Source organism: Drosophila novamexicana, unplaced genomic scaffold (assembly GCF_003285875.2).
Source record: "Drosophila novamexicana strain 15010-1031.04,08,12 unplaced genomic scaffold, DnovRS2.1 tig00001583-arrow-arrow-pilon, whole genome shotgun sequence".
Classification (NCBI taxonomy): domain Eukaryota; kingdom Metazoa; phylum Arthropoda; class Insecta; order Diptera; family Drosophilidae; genus Drosophila; species Drosophila novamexicana.
In genome coordinates this window covers 499,288-516,398 of record NW_020824868.1, presented here as the reverse complement: position 1 = coordinate 516,398, position 17,111 = coordinate 499,288, and the positions used below count along the sequence as shown (strand labels likewise).

At 48.8% G+C, this 17,111-nt stretch overlaps 4 protein-coding genes across 7 annotated transcripts in view; 2 read left to right on the top strand and 2 right to left on the bottom strand.

Annotated features, from left to right (window-relative positions):
• Nucleotides 1–8,136, top strand: part of LOC115768062 (neurogenic locus Notch protein) — a 48,723-nt gene extending 40,587 nt beyond the window's left edge. Inside the window, exons 6-10 of the mRNA XM_030712504.1 lie at nucleotides 27–3,555; nucleotides 3,646–6,361; nucleotides 6,703–6,976; nucleotides 7,044–7,508; nucleotides 7,575–8,136. Coding sequence (XP_030568364.1) covers nucleotides 27–3,555; nucleotides 3,646–6,361; nucleotides 6,703–6,976; nucleotides 7,044–7,508; nucleotides 7,575–7,918 — 7,328 coding nt within the window. The 3' untranslated portion in view covers nucleotides 7,919–8,136. The remainder of the gene's footprint in view (nucleotides 1–26; nucleotides 3,556–3,645; nucleotides 6,362–6,702; nucleotides 6,977–7,043; nucleotides 7,509–7,574) is intronic.
• Nucleotides 8,137–10,905: 2,769 nt separating this feature from the next.
• Nucleotides 10,906–11,663, bottom strand: LOC115768049 (UPF0729 protein GD16342). Of its 3 annotated transcripts, none has more exons than XM_030712483.1 (3): nucleotides 11,576–11,663; nucleotides 11,387–11,476; nucleotides 10,906–11,316 (listed from the first exon to the last, which is right to left on the bottom strand). In XM_030712483.1, the coding sequence occupies exon 3, from the start codon at nucleotides 11,296–11,298 to the stop codon at nucleotides 10,951–10,953; it is 348 nt and encodes a 115-aa protein (XP_030568343.1). In that variant the 5' UTR covers nucleotides 11,299–11,316; nucleotides 11,387–11,476; nucleotides 11,576–11,663; the 3' UTR covers nucleotides 10,906–10,950. The 3 variants fall into 3 exon arrangements, with proteins under 3 accessions (XP_030568343.1, XP_030568344.1, XP_030568342.1); XM_030712484.1 differs by having other exon boundaries at nucleotides 10,906–11,313; XM_030712482.1 differs by having other exon boundaries at nucleotides 10,906–11,338; nucleotides 11,576–11,662.
• A 385-nt stretch (nucleotides 11,664–12,048) lies between these two features.
• Nucleotides 12,049–13,871, bottom strand: LOC115768066 (follicle cell protein 3C-1). The gene is made up of 2 exons (XM_030712517.1): nucleotides 12,350–13,871; nucleotides 12,049–12,278 (listed from the first exon to the last, which is right to left on the bottom strand). Exons 1-2 carry the CDS (start codon nucleotides 12,938–12,940, stop codon nucleotides 12,093–12,095), a joined length of 777 nt encoding a protein of 258 aa, XP_030568377.1. The 5' UTR covers nucleotides 12,941–13,871; the 3' UTR covers nucleotides 12,049–12,092.
• Nucleotides 13,872–14,012: 141 nt separating this feature from the next.
• Nucleotides 14,013–15,072, top strand: LOC115768067 (thioredoxin domain-containing protein 17). 2 transcript variants are annotated; one of them, XM_030712519.1, is made up of 3 exons: nucleotides 14,013–14,127; nucleotides 14,414–14,534; nucleotides 14,612–15,072. In XM_030712519.1, exons 2-3 carry the CDS (start codon nucleotides 14,474–14,476, stop codon nucleotides 14,887–14,889), a joined length of 339 nt encoding a protein of 112 aa, XP_030568379.1. In that variant the 5' UTR covers nucleotides 14,013–14,127; nucleotides 14,414–14,473; the 3' UTR covers nucleotides 14,890–15,072. The 2 variants fall into 2 exon arrangements, with proteins under 2 accessions (XP_030568379.1, XP_030568378.1); XM_030712518.1 differs by having other exon boundaries at nucleotides 14,013–14,534.
• Nucleotides 15,073–17,111: the final 2,039 nt, after the last annotated feature.

The following is a 17,111-nucleotide window of genomic DNA, read 5'->3' as shown; positions in this document are numbered from 1 at the left end:
CAAACTATTTCCCTGTTCATTTTCAGGTTTCGAGGGCAAGAACTGCGATCAGAACATCGACGATTGCCCGGGAAATCTGTGCCAGAACGGCGGCACATGTGTGGACGGTATCAATGACTATCGCTGCAACTGTCCGCCAAACTTTACGGGACGCTACTGTGACGTGGACGTGGACGAGTGTGCGCTGCGTCCGTCAGTCTGCCAGAACGGAGCGACCTGCACGAACACCCATGGCACCTACAGCTGCATCTGTGTGAACGGCTGGGCCGGCAGCGATTGCAGCGAGAACATTGATGACTGCGTCCAGGCGGCCTGCTTTGATGGCGCCACCTGCATCGATGGCGTGGGCAGCTTCTATTGCCGCTGCACGGCGGGCAAGACGGGCCTGCTGTGCCATTTGGACGATGCGTGCACCTCGAATCCCTGCCATGCGGATGCCATTTGCGACACGAGCCCCATAAATGGCTCGTATGCGTGCTCCTGCGCCACCGGCTACAAGGGCGTCGACTGCTCCGAGGATATTGATGAGTGTGATCAGGGCTCGCCGTGCGAGCACAACGGCATCTGTGTGAATACGCCGGGCTCGTTTATGTGCAACTGCTCGCAGGGATTCACGGGACCGCGCTGCGAGACAAACATCAACGAATGCGAATCACATCCGTGCCAGAACGAGGGCAGCTGCCTGGACGATCCGGGCACCTTCCGCTGCGTCTGCATGCCCGGCTTTACGGGCACCCAGTGCGAAATCGATATCGATGAGTGCCAATCGAGTCCCTGCCTGAACGATGGCATCTGCCACGACAAGATCAACGGCTTCAAATGCAGCTGTGCGCTCGGCTTTACGGGCACACGCTGCCAGATCAACATCGACGACTGCCAATCGCAGCCGTGCCGGAACAATGGCATCTGCCACGACTGCATTGCCGGCTACAGCTGCGAGTGTCCGCCGGGCTATACGGGTACCAGTTGCGAGATCAACATCAATGACTGCGACTCGAGTCCGTGCCATCGGGGCAAGTGCATCGATGGCGACAACAGCTTCAAGTGTCTGTGCGATCCCGGCTTTACCGGCTATCTCTGCCAGAAACAGATCAACGAGTGCGAGTCGAACCCCTGCCAATTCGGCGGACACTGTGTGGACCGTGTGGGCAGCTATCTGTGCCACTGTCTGCCCGGCACCAGCGGCAAGAACTGCGAAATCAACGTGAATGAATGCCACAGCAATCCGTGCAACAATGGCGCCAGCTGCATCGATGGCATCAACTCGTACAGCTGCAGCTGTGTGCCCGGCTTCACGGGCCAGCACTGCGAGCTGAACGTGGACGAGTGCGCCAGCAATCCGTGCGCCAACAATGGCGTCTGCATGGACCTGGTCAATGGCTACAAATGCGAGTGTCCGCGCGGCTTCTACGACGCCCGCTGCCTGAGCGATGTCGACGAGTGCGCCTCGAGTCCGTGCGTCAACGATGGCCGCTGCGAGGATGGCATCAACGAGTTCATCTGCCACTGTCCGCCCGGCTATACGGGCAAGCGCTGTGAGCTGGACATTGACGAGTGCGCCAGCAATCCCTGCCAGCATGGCGGCAGCTGCTTTGACAAACTGAACGCCTTCAGCTGCCAGTGCATGCCGGGCTATACGGGTCACAAGTGCGAGACGAACATCGACGACTGCCTGAGCAATCCCTGCGCCAATGGCGGCACCTGCATCGACAAGGTCAATGGCTACAAGTGCGTCTGCAAGGTGCCCTATACGGGCCTCAATTGCGAGAGCCAACTGGATCCGTGTGCGAGCAATCGCTGTCGCAACGAGGCCAAGTGCACGCCCAGTCCCAACTTCCTGGACTTCTCGTGCACCTGCAAGCTGGGCTACACGGGACGCTACTGTGACGAGGACATCGACGAGTGCGCCTTCAGCTCGCCGTGCCGCAACGGCGCCAGCTGCCTGAATGTGCCCGGCTCGTATCGCTGCCTGTGCACCAAGGGCTACGAGGGCCGGGACTGTGCCATCAATACGGACGATTGCGCCTCGTTTCCCTGCCAGAACGGTGGCACCTGCCTGGACGGCATTGGCGACTACTCGTGCCTCTGTGTGGACGGCTTCGATGGCAAACACTGCGAGACGGACATCAACGAGTGCCTGAGCATGCCCTGCCAGAATGGCGCCACCTGCCGCCAGTATGTGAACAGCTATACGTGCACCTGTCCGCTGGGTTTTAGCGGAATCGATTGCCAAACAAACGACGAGGACTGCACGGAGAGCTCCTGCCTGAACGGCGGCAGCTGTGTGGACGGCATCAATGGCTACAATTGCAGCTGCCTGCCGGACTACAGCGGCGCCAATTGCCAATATAAGCTGAACAAATGCGACTCGGCGCCCTGCCTCAATGGCGGCACGTGTCACGAGCAGCGCGACGAGTACACCTGCCATTGCCCGAGCGGCTTTACGGGCAAACAGTGCTCCGACTATGTGGACTGGTGTGCCCAGTCGCCGTGCGAGAACGGCGCCAGTTGCAGCCAGCTGAAACATCAATTCAATTGCAAGTGCGCCGCCGGCTGGACGGGCAAGCTGTGCGATGTCCAGATGATCAGCTGCCAGGATGCGGCCCAGCGCAAGGGGTTAAGCGTGAAGCAGCTGTGCAATAATGGCACCTGCAAGAATCACGGCAACAGCCACGTCTGCTACTGCAGCCAGGGCTATGCGGGCAGCTATTGCCAGCAGGATATCGATGAGTGCGCCTCGCAGCCCTGCCAGAATGGCGGCACCTGTCGCGATCTGGTGGGCGCCTATCAGTGCAGCTGCCGGCAGGGCTTCCAGGGCCAGAATTGTGAGCTAAATATCGATGATTGTGCACCGAATCCCTGCCAGAATGGCGGCACCTGTCACGATCTTGTGCATGGCTACAGCTGCAGCTGCCCGCCGGGCACCAAGGGCATGCTCTGCGAACTCAATCATGACGATTGCAAGCCAGGCGCCTGTCACAACAATGGCAGCTGCATCGATCGCGTTGGCGGCTTTGAGTGCGCCTGTCCGCCCGGCTTTGTGGGCGCACGCTGCGAGGGCGACATCAACGAGTGCCTCAGCAATCCCTGCTCCAATGCTGGCACCCTCGACTGTGTCCAGCTGGTCAACAACTATCACTGCAATTGCCGGCCCGGTCACATGGGACGCCATTGCGAGCACAAGGTTAACTTTTGCGCCAAGTCGCCGTGCCAGAATGGCGGCGTCTGCAGCACCAAACAGAGCGGACACCATTGCGTCTGCGCCGACGGCTATTATGGCAAGAACTGTGAGTTCAGTGGCCAGGACTGCGATTCGAATCCGTGCCGGGCGGGCAACTGCATCATCGAGGACGCCGGCGGCTATCGCTGCGAGTGCAGTCGCGGCACAGCCGGACAGCACTGTGAGATCGATACGCTGGACGAGTGCCAGCCGAATCCCTGCCTGCAGGGCGCCGCCTGCGACAATCTGCTTGGCGATTACGATTGCCTCTGCCCCAGTAAATGGACGGGCAAACGCTGCGAAATCTACGATGCCAGCTATGCCGGCTGGTCGGGCGTCAGCTCTGGCGGCGGCGGCATCGGCAGCTCTGGCGGCGTCGGCGGCTCCTCCTCCGCCGGCTCCATTAATGTGGGCAACGGACCGAATGCTGCTGGCGGCGGCGGCGGCATCTATGCCGCCGATCTGGATCAGCAGCGGGCGCTCTGCGAGAAGCGCGGCTGTCCCGAGAAGCAGAGCAACGGCGTCTGTGACTCCGAATGTAATACGTATGCGTGCAACTTTGATGGTAACGACTGCTCGCTGGGCATCAATCCGTGGGCCAATTGCACGGCGCGCGAATGCTGGCGCGTCTTCATGGACGGGCAGTGCAATCAGGACTGTAACAATGCCGCCTGCCTCTACGATGGCCGCGACTGCGAACAGAAGCTGAAGCGCTGTGCGTCCATCTATGATGCCTACTGCCAGAAGCACTACGGCGATGGCTACTGCGATTATGGCTGCAACAATGCCGAGTGCAGCTGGGATGGGCTCGACTGCGAGAAGTCGGAGCAGTCCTCCCAGCTGGCTGAGGGCGCCATGTCTGTGGTGATGCTGATGGACATGCGACAATTTCGTGCGGAACAGGCGCAATTCTTGCGCGAAATGAGTCATGTGCTGCGCACCACGGTGCGCGTCAAGAAGGATGCCCTCGGCAACGACATGATCTTCAGCTGGAAGGGCGCCTCGCGCATGCCCGACATACAGGACACCGAATTCGGACGCAAGCACAAGATATTGTATACACAGCGCAACGGCCAGACGGGCATACAAATCTATCTGGAGATCGATAATCGCAAGTGCACCGAATGCTTCAATCGTGCCACCGAGGCGGCCGAGTTTCTGGCCGCGTCCGCCGCAAAGCACACGTTCACCAATCGCTATCCCATCTACAGTGTGCGCGGCGTGCAGAGTCCCGGCGAGGGCGAGGGCGCCGAGTCGCCGGCTAATGTCAAGTTCGTAATAATGGGCATTGTCCTGGTCGTGATTGCGCTGGTCTTCTTTGGCATTATGCTGGGCACACAGCGCAAGCGCGCGCATGGCGTCACCTGGTTCCCGGAGGGCTTTCGTGCGCCCGCGGCGGCTGTTATGTCGCGTCGCCGTCGCGATCCCCATGGCCAGGAGATGCGCAACCTGAACAAACAAGTCGGCCTGGCCCAGGCGCAGGCGCATCAGCTCGCCGGCGGCGTCGGCAGCGCCGGTATTGGCGTCGGCGGCGGCAGTCACTGGTCGGACGATGAGTCCGATATGCCGCAACCGAAGCGCCAGCGTGCGGATCAGCTCAACAGCGGCGGACTCGCCGGCCTGGGCGGCGGCGTCGGCGGCGGCAGTGTCGCCGGACTCACGAGCGTCGGCTATGCCAGCGACCATACAATGATCAGCGAGTACGAGGAGGCCGATCAGCGTGTCTGGTCGCAGGCGCATCTGGATGTGGCCGATGTGCGCGCCATTATGACGCCGCCGGCGCATCAGGATGGCGGCAAGCATGACGTGGATGCACGCGGTCCGTGCGGCCTGACGCCGCTCATGATTGCCGCTGTGCGCGGCGGCGGTCTGGACAGCGGCGAGGATATTGAGAACAACGAGGACAGCACTGCCCAGGTGATATCCGATCTGCTGGCGCAGGGTGCCGAGCTGAACGCCACTATGGATAAGACAGGCGAGACCTCCTTGCATTTGGCGGCACGCTATGCTCGCGCGGATGCGGCGAAGCGGCTGCTCGACGCCGGCGCCGATGCCAATTGCCAGGACAATACGGGCCGAACGCCATTGCATGCGGCAGTTGCCGCCGATGCGATGGGCGTCTTTCAGATCTTGTTGCGCAATCGTGCTACCAATTTGAATGCACGCATGCATGATGGCACCACGCCCCTCATACTGGCCGCACGCCTTGCCATCGAGGGCATGGTCGAGGATCTGATCACAGCCGATGCGGACATCAATGCGGCCGACAATTCTGGCAAAACGGCGCTCCATTGGGCCGCCGCCGTCAACAACACGGAAGCGGTAAATATTCTGCTGATGCATCATGCGAATCGCGATGCCCAGGATGATAAGGATGAGACGCCGCTGTTTCTGGCCGCACGCGAGGGCAGCTACGAGGCCTGCAAGGCGCTGCTTGATAACTTTGCCAATCGCGAGATCACCGATCACATGGATCGCCTGCCACGGGACGTCGCCAGCGAACGGCTGCATCACGACATTGTCCGGCTGCTGGACGAGCATGTGCCGCGTTCACCGCAAATGATTAGCATGACGCCGCAGGCAATGATTGGCTCACCGCCGCCTGGCCAACAGCCGCAGCTGATCACACAGCCGACGGTCATTCCGGCCGGCGGCGGGGCCGGCAAACAGAGCAGCCAGGCGGCTAAGCAGAAGGCCGCCAAGAAGGCCAAACTCATCGAGGGCAACAGTCCCGATAATGTGCTGGATTCCTCTGCTGGCGGTCCTGTTGGCAACATGGGCAGCCTGCGACGTAAGGCTAGCTCAAAAAAGGGCAACAACAACAATCACAACAACCACAACAACAACAACAACGGCAGCAGCGCAGCCTCAAAAAAGGCCATGAACGGCCTGAATGCCGCCCAGCTGCTGACATCGTCGGCCATCGCACAGGTGACCAACAACAACTGCACGGATCTGGACTCACCGCCGCCGCCAACAATAGCAACAGCCGGCGGCGGTGGCAACGGCAACGTCAACGGGCAACTGGTGAATCTGCCCAGCCCCTACGACACCAGCTCCATGTACTCGAATGCAATGGCAGCGCCGCCCAACAACAACAACGGCACCAAACAGCCGCCGAGCTATGAGGACTGCATCAAGGTGAGTCTCGGGCAATGTTTATTCAAAGTGAACAAACATGGGAAGTGCATGCCAGAAAGTATATATCGATTCTTGACGGGCATCAACCCGTCACTCGGCTCCCCTTACCACAAAATCAAAAAAAATATCCCTATTCATTTTGACTGCACGGAGCATAGCTCGAGAACTATAAGAGACAGAGCCAGCAACTTTGGGATACAGACTCACAGTATTGCTATTTTTAATGTCTTCCCAGCAAACTGACAGTAATCAATCCATTTTACGAGTTATAAGGCTTAAGTTGTTCAACTCTGCATAGGTTAATATACTATTAATTATGTATTTTCTTTGCTTTTGAATAGAACGCACAGTCGCTGCAATCGCTGCCAGCGAACAGTCTAGACATGATTAAGCTGGACAACTATGGCTATTCGATGGGCTCGCCATTTCAGCAGGAAATGCTGAACGGTCAGGCGCTGGGCCTGAGCGGCGGACGCAGCACCAATACGCTGTGCGGCCTGGTCAACGGTGCGCCCAATGGCGGTCACGAGCAGGGCCTCAGTCCGCCCTACTCCAATCAGTCGCCGCCGCACTCGGTGCAGAGCAGCCTGGCGCTATCGCCGCACGCCTATTTGGGTGAGTACCGCAGCTCTGGCTAACATGAAGGCAAACTAACATGCATACATATATTCATATATTTTAGGCTCACCATCGCCGGCCAAGTCGCGGCCCAGTTTGCCCACATCGCCGACTCACATTCAGGCAATGCGGCATGCCACGCAACAGAAGCAATTCGGCAGCAATCTGAACAGTCTGCTGGGCGGTGGCAATGGCTCCATGGGTCCGCAGAGCTCGCCGGTTAGCCTGGGCATCATATCGCCGACGGGCAGCGATATGGGCATCATGCTGGCGCCCCAGTCCTCCAATAATGCAAAAAGCAGTGCAATAATGCAAACGTTGTCCCCGCAAATGCAGCAGCAACAGCAGCAGCAGCAACAGCAGCAGCAACAGCAGCAGCAGCAACAGCAGCAGCAACAACAACAGCAGCAGCAACAACAGCAGCAGCAGCAGCAACAACAACAACAACAGCAGCAGCAGCAACAAGCAATCGGAGGCCTTGAATTCGGTTCAGCCGGTTTGGACTTGAATGGATTTTGTGGATCTCCGGGTAAGAGCTATAGAGGATTGGTGAAACCACATCGACAGCTTAACTAATTCTTATATGTTTTTGCAGACTCATTTCACTCGGGTCAAATGAATCCGCCTTCGATACAAAGTTCAATGTCGGGCTCGTCGCCGTCGACCAACATGTTGTCGCCATCGTCGCAGCACAATCAGGCCTTCTATCAGTACCTAACGCCGCCCAGCCAACATTCGGGCGGACATACGCCGCAGCATCTGGTGCAGACGCTGGATAGCTATCCGACGCCATCACCGGAATCGCCGGGACATTGGTCATCATCGTCGCCGCGCAGCAATTCGGATTGGTCCGAGGGCGTACAATCGCCGGCGGCCAACAATCTATACATCTCGGGCGGCCATCAGGCCAACAAGGGCTCCGAGGCCATTTACATTTGACATAAGCGCACCTAGACGCAGGCGGAGCACAGCATGGCGACGACGAGCAGACGTTAAAGGTGTGGGCACTCAAAGTGCGCAGCCACCAGCCAGACAGCCAGCCAGACAGCCAACTAGCTGGCGAGCTAGTTTTTGACTTTTAGCAAGCCCTCCTCCCGTACCCTTCGCGCAAAAAAGAAAAAGACCTCACCCACAACAGCTTCTAATTTTTTTTTTTTGACTAGCCCTTAAGCTTTAATTTAAAAGAGAAAAACAAAAAAAAAACAACACATAATTATTGTATTATTGTATAATTGTAGTAATTTAAATGTTTAATTCTAATATTTGTTGTACAGTGCGCGTAGACATCGCATATATCGCGTGTATATGCCCGATATATAAACACACATATCTATATATAAATTTATATAGAGATTAAGTTAGTTTTTTTTTTTTTTTTCTGCATGCATGCATACCCCATACCCAAATCTAAAAGTTGAACGCAGTTTTCGAGCAAAGTTAATGAAATAAATAACTTGATATTTATTTGCAAATGTCGCGTACCAATCGCTGCTTCCAGTAAACAATTAAAATTAGCGCAAATTACTTTTATTATCAACTATTTAACATGTACGTGTATTTTGTAATTGTAATATCTAATTGTAATTTGTATTTGTAAAATGCGTGCTGGCCAAACGGCAAACGCACTTAAGCATTGGAAAAAAAAAACACAAACAAAAACAAGAAACAGAATGCGTAAAAACTTACAAGAAAATATCATCAATAGTTCTTAACAACTACGACTACGTTTAATTATTAAGTTTAAAAAACAAGAAACAAAAAAAAAACACACAAAATCTTTAAACTAATTGCATAATTATTAAATGTTTAGCTGTTAGTTTGGAAACTGAAGTGCTTATATAAACAAAATTGTTAGCTATATATACAATACGAACGAAACATTCTGCAAGCCTATATCATATATATATATATTATATTTTTTTTTATATATACACTTTTATGTAATTCTACATAAAACGCTATATTAAGTTTAAATTGTAAAAAGATTCTCATAATTGTTTGAATTAAGTTGATGAACGCAACAAATTACAACTTTCCGCACAGAAACTTTATAATATATATAGATATATATATCTATATATTGATAAACAATTAAAAGCGCCAAGTTTTTTTTTTTTTAATTTAGACAAAGTACGGCTTAAGTTTTTAACGATAAACCGATTTATATAAATAAATATATATATATATATATATATGTATTTTTTCAAAAAATATGCAACAACATTTTTGTAATCGCGTTAATCACGAAACACATTTTCATCTATTTTAAAATGACTTTATTCTTTATTTAATTATTTTTTTTTTTTTTAGTTGTTTTGCTGCGCTTTTTCTTAATCTTAATGTGTAAATTGTACAATTTTTTGTTGTCCTAACTTAAACAGCGAACGAAACATGCAAATGCAAATTTTTTTGACATAATAAATATATATAAAATAATTATTTTAAAAACAAATGCAAATGGATTTATATGTTTTGTATGGAATTTACAAAAGAAATCATTTATAACAGAGTTATATACTTATATATGGAAGAGATCTCTTAAGTTGGACATTTATATATATAAGTCTATATATATATATTTTTTTTTTTTTTTTTTATTTATATTGTGAAAATATAAAAAACTACAACAAAATTAGAAGAGGCTGATGGTGCGAATACCAGGCATTTGTCTTGGCCCCAAGCTTTCGAAAAGAATTAGAAAAAGGAGGGTGCTGGTTCGAATCCCAGTTTTGTCGCCTGGCTCCATATATTAAGCAGCGTCTTATATTATAAAAATATAAAAAGTGATGCAACAAATTGAACGAGGGTGGTGGCTCGAATCCGAAGCCTTAGCTTCTAGCTGTTAAGAAACAGAAGTAAACATTTTATAGTATGAAAATAGTAAAATATTCATAAAATATAAAAATGAGGGTGCCGGTTCGAATCCCAGGCATTGTGTCCACACTCCTTTTAAAAAGCGCAAAAGTATGTTTTATATTACGAAAATATAAGCAATTTAGATTTTGTCTTGCCCAGAGTTGGCAAGGCTACTTAAAATGCATATTTAATTTACTTAAAATGTGATCTTATCTAACAAATTATTAAATTACAGGCATAATTGGTGGCAATTTAATTAATTAAAACAAGAGCAATATTTGCAAATGGGCTTTGGCTTCAGCCGAGCAGAAATAAAGTGCATCAGGAACGGGCCTGTCCATCCTGCTTTGGGAGCTGCGAGCATTTTCCACGGAGCTTTGTACTGCAATCTTGGATGAAAGACAGTGTGACCAGCTAGACAGAGTCTGTAGTACCTCCACCAAGCAGGCTTTGGAGGAGAACTTGGCAGGGTATGTTCTTTTAAGTTCCTCAGTAACTAAAAAATACTTTAAACTGAATACATTTTAACACATGTATATTTTCGTTAGGCTTTATAATCAACTTTTATAATTATTTATTTTTATAATTAAAAAAATAACCAAAGCTAATTTTAGGTATTTGTTGACAAGACATTCTCTGATCTAATATTTAAACTTAGACTACGAACATGAGCAAAACAAAACATATGTATATATATATATTGATCATGTTTAAAAGCATCCAAAGAATAGCCTCAAGTAATATTTCCCGTCTGAATCTCTTTGCACCTGCTTAACTAAATCCCTACACCCCCCCCTCGTCCCACGCAGACCAGGAAATCAATATCAATATATCACTCACACTCTTGGGTTTATTTTATGGATAATTATATGTGTGTGTACATAGCCGCACAGTATGTGTGTTGTTGGATTAAGAATTTGTTTGTTAAGCGTAAATTGTTTTGTGTAGGGTGTAAAATAGTCTGCCTGGGACAATGTCTGGAATGCCCACTGTGCGCATTAATTGTGCCACCAGTGTAGTCATATGTTCGTCGTGTAATTCACACACACACAAGCACAAAGTAGAAAACAAAAACAAAAAATGAGAAAAAAAAACTATCCAAAATCTACAGTAATTTAGTTAAGTTTCTTGGACTCGGCACTTGTCCCCGCTGTAATTGGCGTATTTTTTGGTGTGCCGGAAGCGTCAGGGCCGTCGGCAGAGACGGATTCCGTTGCAGTCAGTTCCTTGGCGGCAGAGGTGGAGCCCTCAGCAGCTGGTGGGTTCTTCTCCTTGTTGCCACCGGGCACAAATGGGCAGACGCCTCCCTTGCATTCGAAGGGGAATTCCGGCCCGGCCTTGATCACATTGCCCTGTGCATCCTTTTTCTCCCACGGATTCCAGTAGCGCAGCAGAATTGGCTGCACGAACTTGTGCCAGATGTACAGCAGCAGTGGGATGATGAAACAGGGCACGCAAACCATCTTGCAAGTGGGTGGCTGCTGGTAAATGGAATGTGAAGGTCTATAAATCAATCAAAACATTAGTTCAGTGTTAATTAATGCAACTCACCTTGTTAACACTTGTCTGGTCTTCTTCTATCTTTTGATGTGGGATCAGTGTGACCAAGTGCGCTGAGGTAGTAAGTCGACAAATTACGCGCTACAAACAGAACCGATATGAATAATAATATCCACAAATAGATGCGAACAAATTTATGGAAACTCATTTGTAAATAGATAATTATATGTGCTACTTAACTATACTTTAAGCTATTCTAGTCCCGGCTTCAAAAATATATAATATCCTACAGCTAGACTTGATTAGAAACAATATAATGCTTTTGCCAATGACTATATAAAATTCTAGAGCTTTTAAGCTGCTAAAGTTGTTTTGCACAGCCTGCTATGACATACAAATACAATTAGTTCGCAACAAAATAAATTCATTCATTGAAAATTCAAAACAATGCAGCAGAGTGACCAGCTTAATTTTGAACAGCATTGACGTCACGAGCTATTTAAATAACGCTGCTGCTTAATAGGCAAAACAAAATGTAGCATACTGATTCTTTGTTGCTAAATTTATCTTTTTAAATAGAAAAATGAAAAAGTTAACGTCATTCACAAATCTATCGAAATTGCCAAAAAATACCAAATACCTAAAACAGCTATCGATAATAGTATTTTTGCAAACATCAAACTCTTTAGATTTTGTGTCGATATTTAAGCCTTTATTGTAGTCACGTGTGAAATTATTTGTTGAATTCATTTCAAGCTCAGCCCAACAATGGACAGCGATAAGGCAAACCCGCCTTGCAGCAATATTCGCGACCCGCCTGCAGATTCGTATTCACCCACTGATTGTGGCAGTTCTTGATGAACAAGTAGGCACGCTCCTTGTGGCAATCGTGTCCCAGCGTGGCGCACACAATGTTCGCCGAGTTTGGCAAATGCTGCACAATCTGGAAAGATCAGCGGCCAATGTTAGTCAAAGGGCAAAAGCGGAGCACATATTCGTGCAGCTGGCACTCACCGCCTCGAGACACTTGGTCTGGCACTGCTTGCGTCCGATCGCATTGCACGGATACATGCGGTCCATTTCATTGTGAATGAGCGGCGTTTCCGGCAAACCGTTTTGTATCTGCGAGGAGAGGAAGACGCCGCAGGTGCAGGGCACTGGCTGATTCAACTGATCCCCAGGCGTTGGCGGCAACGGCAACGTGTTGTCTAGACTCGCCGGCGTGCTGCTGCTGCTGCTGCTGCTACTGCCCGCCTCTAGCTCCGACTCCAGCTCCAGCTCCGTATTGCTGCTGGGCGTGGTGCTGCTTAAAGACCCACTGCCGCTGCTCTCTGGCTCCGCCTGCGTCTGCGTCGCCGCCTCCGTTTGCGTCTCCGCCTCCGTCTGCAGCTTCAGCAAGCTCTCCGTGCTAGTTGATCGCGGCGTGCTATTGATGATGAACTCCACAGGCGCCGGCCCTGTGCTGCTTGTGGCCGGACTGTTGGTTGTGCGCTGCCTAAAGCGCTGCTCCTTCACGTAGCTCAGCTTGCCGTGTAGCGGCTTCTTGTAGGCAATCTTGCTGCCCGCCACCAGCTGCTCCCAGGCCACGACGGCCAGCAGCAGCATCACCAGCGACGCCCTTAAACACGTGTTGCATGCTGCAAGTCAACCGGGAGATTAGTTCCTGGCCCGCCTGCTGCACCGCCTGCACAACTCACCCATCTCAATCTGTTGTCTGGCTTGGACTCGTCGTCGACTTGTGTTGGCCAATCGTTTGGTTGTGGCGCGTTTTATGCTGCGTTTACGACAACGTCTGCAGTTTTTTTGTTGCTGGACTGGCCAGCTGGCCAGCTGCTCTGACCCCCAAACAGCTGGCTGTGCGGTTCCATAAAGTTCAAGTTTAGGCGCAGCTGCGTCAACTGTTTTTGGGCATTGCGTCTATCTGGATTTGGGTCAAGGCACTCGGAATGGCCGCGATTCGCTGTGCCTAGCACAAATGCAGATTCTGGAAATGGAGTTTCTCAGTTTCATTTCTTTCATTCATCATCAACTCATGGCGCGCTTTCCGGGTAAATATGCCGCTCTATATGACTCATAGTTAGGTAGTTTAAGAAATTCTTAAGTAAACCTATATGCTGAAAAGGGGTAAACGGGGTCCAATCACATAAGGCATATATATATTCTTGATCAGCATCAAATGCATAGTTTGTCTGTCCGCTTGTGCCAGAGAATATGAAAGCTAAAGAGTTCCAAGTGTGAACGTAGCTCGTATTGGTATTTTTTTTTGTTTATTTCAAATCATCGATAACTTTGCCCTTTTCACGCAATCAATAATCGATACCAACATGCGATGAATGGTAATATAATTGAGGAAGAAGCAGCACAGACGTGTGAGTGTGTGCGTGTGTATGTGTGCGCCTGTAAAACATCATTGCGGAGCATTCAACCGGCAAATATTTCGATAAACAGGAAGTTCTCCATATAAGTTATGGTACATGCATATGCGGGCGATTCAAATTCGGGAAGGCATGTAACAGTTTTGAAGTTACAAACTTTGATCTTACAGCTATAAATTGGTTTTTGTGTCAGTGACACACACACACACACACCAATAAGCAAACAAAATTTTAAAGAAGAAATTGTGAAATTTAATTTTAAGTTTGGCGCGCGCGCTTTTTTTTTTTTTTTTTTTTTTGTACGACGCACGTTGCCAACGATTTCGAATGGCATCGCACGCAGCAATAGTTGCTGTCAATATATCGCACGAGAAAAATACCGCACAAAAAATACCAAGCACAGATTAGCAGCGCAATGTGAGTATGTGTGTGACCGCATTCTCGAAACGATAAATTGCCGGGCGGCGTTTTTTTTTAGTGTTGTTGCTGTTGTTAGCCAATTAAGCCAATTTGTGGGCCGATAAGGCGGCTGTAAAACGTCGAATTCAGCTTATCAAATCGACAAAAACTTATCGCAGCAACACACAAAGCAACCAAAAAGGCCGCCGTCACCAATTGGAATAGCAGCAACAGCAACAGCAACAACAACGGCAACAGCAATAGCTACTGAAAAAGCACGATGCCGCAATACGTACCAATACAGGGCTTTAAACAGCTGGAGGATGCGCTCAAAGTGCACGCTAAGAACAATTGCCTCATTTATATGTATTTCTTTGGGGAGAAGGATAGCAAGGGTCGCAGCTGGTGTCCCGACTGTGTGGCGGGTGAGTGCGTTTAAGATCGTGCTAATTGGCCGTATATATATGCACATATATATTCATGTTGATAAGTCTGCGCACAGTTGAGGAGCTTGTCGAAACAGCGCTTCGTGAAAATGCCCATCCCAATTCGCTGATATACACCGTGGACGTGGGCAGTCGCGACGCCTGGAAGGATCGCAGCGATAACAACAAATTCCGTTTGCCGCCCTACTCGCTCAGCGTGATACCCTCGCTGTTGCGCTGGAACAGTGCCGAGCGTTTAGAGGGCGATCAGCTGTTGAAGCCCGCCCTGCTGGAGCTGTTCTTTAATGAGGCCAAGTCGCAGGGCGCCGCCGAGAATACGGTACCATGCAAATAGTCTAATAAGCGCATTTCTGTAATTAACTGCTTGCTAGAGGTGTGCATGCGAGCGTGTGTGCGTGAGTGCATGTGTGTGTGTATGTGCGAGCGTGCGAGAGAGTCTGCATCTGTGTGTGAGAGAGAGAGAGAGCGCGCGCAATAAACACGCTGTTGAGTTTAACTCAACAGCAAAATCAGAAAACTCAACTAAAGTCGAGTCGAACTCAATTGTTTGAGATTGCACTCAATTTCGAGGGGCTCGCTTTATAACAGCAGCAGCTGCGACAGCGCAGCAGCAACAGCAACAGCGACGCCAGCAGCAGCAGCAGCAACACCAGCCAGCGTTAGCAGCCGCAACCTGGCCGCCTCGACGACGTCGGCGTTTTATTAGCACGCACGTCGTCGGGCAGGACGAATCGTATGGCGCGTCGTCAACAGCAGCAGCAGCAGCAGCAGCAGCAGCAGCAGCAGCAGTGGCAGCAGTGGCAGTGGCAACGGTAAAAACTAAAGCGCTTGCTGCCCGTTGCTCGGTTTGGGTTTCGTTAACGGTTTCGGTTCCACTTCCAAATCGTTTCGTTTTGTAAGTGACGCGGCGTTCTGTTTACATGCTTACCGTTATTATCGCAGCATTGTTGCTTGTCAGACCCGCGCACCCTTGTCCGTGCCCGTGCCAATTACTGTGCGTGAGTTCGCGCTCTACAAACAAATAATGTGCATAAAAACAAGCAACAGCCATTAAATATTAGCCAAATCAAATGTAGGTAACAAGGCGCACAAACACACGCACACACACACACACACACACACAGGCAGCGAGTGTGTGTAAAGGCTTGCCGGATGGGCGGGAGTAACTGAAGCTCTTGCGGTTAGTTGCGGCAGATTTGCACGAAAGCAGCTTAAACCCTTTTTAAGAGCCGCCAGCGAACCGCACCCCAGCTGGACTTAGTTGTCTCTATGGGAGGTGGGGGAGGCAGGCGGCAGGTGCACAGGTGCACAGGTGCACAGGTTTTTGGTAGCTTGCCGGCAATAACTGTTGCGCTTTGGCCGACAGCTCAAGCTCCTTGCAGGCACCCTTCGGCCCACAAATCGCGTTCTTTAAAATACTTTTTTTTATTATATTGTTTTTTTTTTGTGTGTGCTTTTTTTTTATCCATGCGCAAATAAATAACACTCGTTCATTTGGCGGCGTGGTGCTAATAAAAGTCTGCGTGTTGTCAGAAAAAAAAAAAAATAATACAAAAAATATTTGAGCAAAGTTGGAAGCACATCAACAATAACAACAACAAAAGTAGCATAAATTAAATTAAATCGACAAATACGCTAACGATCGGATGACTTTCTGGTCGTGCTGTGACAAACTCGAGTTGCCCTTGTATATCATTATGATGTACTGACGGGAACGACTTGTCACGGAAATAATCAAAAACTAGATGAGTTTTTGTCGTTTCGTAGATTCAGTTTTACGCACAACTCAAACTAGTTCACAGCTAAATGTAATTATAAGCAAATTAAATTAAAAAAAAAAGGTAACAAAATTTTAATCCAACATTTTTATTTTATTAAGATGTTAAGTCTTGTGTTTTCCGATCGAGTTATTTGGTTATTGATATTCAGGGATTCTGCTTGTGCCTATGAGTATACGCAATTCGAATGAGTATATTCAATAGAAGCAAATATATTCAATACGAATGAGCATATTCAATTCGCATGAGTACATTCAATACGCATTTGTTTACTCAATGGCAATGAGTATATTCAATGATAAGGAGTATATTCAATACTAATGACTATATTCAAATCGAATGAGTATTCAAACCTAATAAGTATATTCAACACTAATTAGTATATTCATAACGAATGAGTTTATATAATATGAATGAGTGTACTCATTGAAATAAGTACATTCAATACGATTGATTATATTCAATTCCAATGAGTATACTCAATTCTAAAGAATTTTTTAATACAAATGAGTATATTCAATAACAATAAGTATATTCAACACTAACGAGTATATTCCATAGCAATGAGTATATTCAATAGGAATGAGAATATTCAATACAAAAAGAATATACTGAATACTTATGATTACAGTCAATAGCTATGAGTATATTCAATACGAATGAGTATACTCAATTACAAAGAGCATACTCAATATGATTTTTGATCAAATTTTTATATAGATCTTTCAGTTATCGAATCACCTTGATTTTTCTTGGTCAACAATTTGCACCCCTTCCA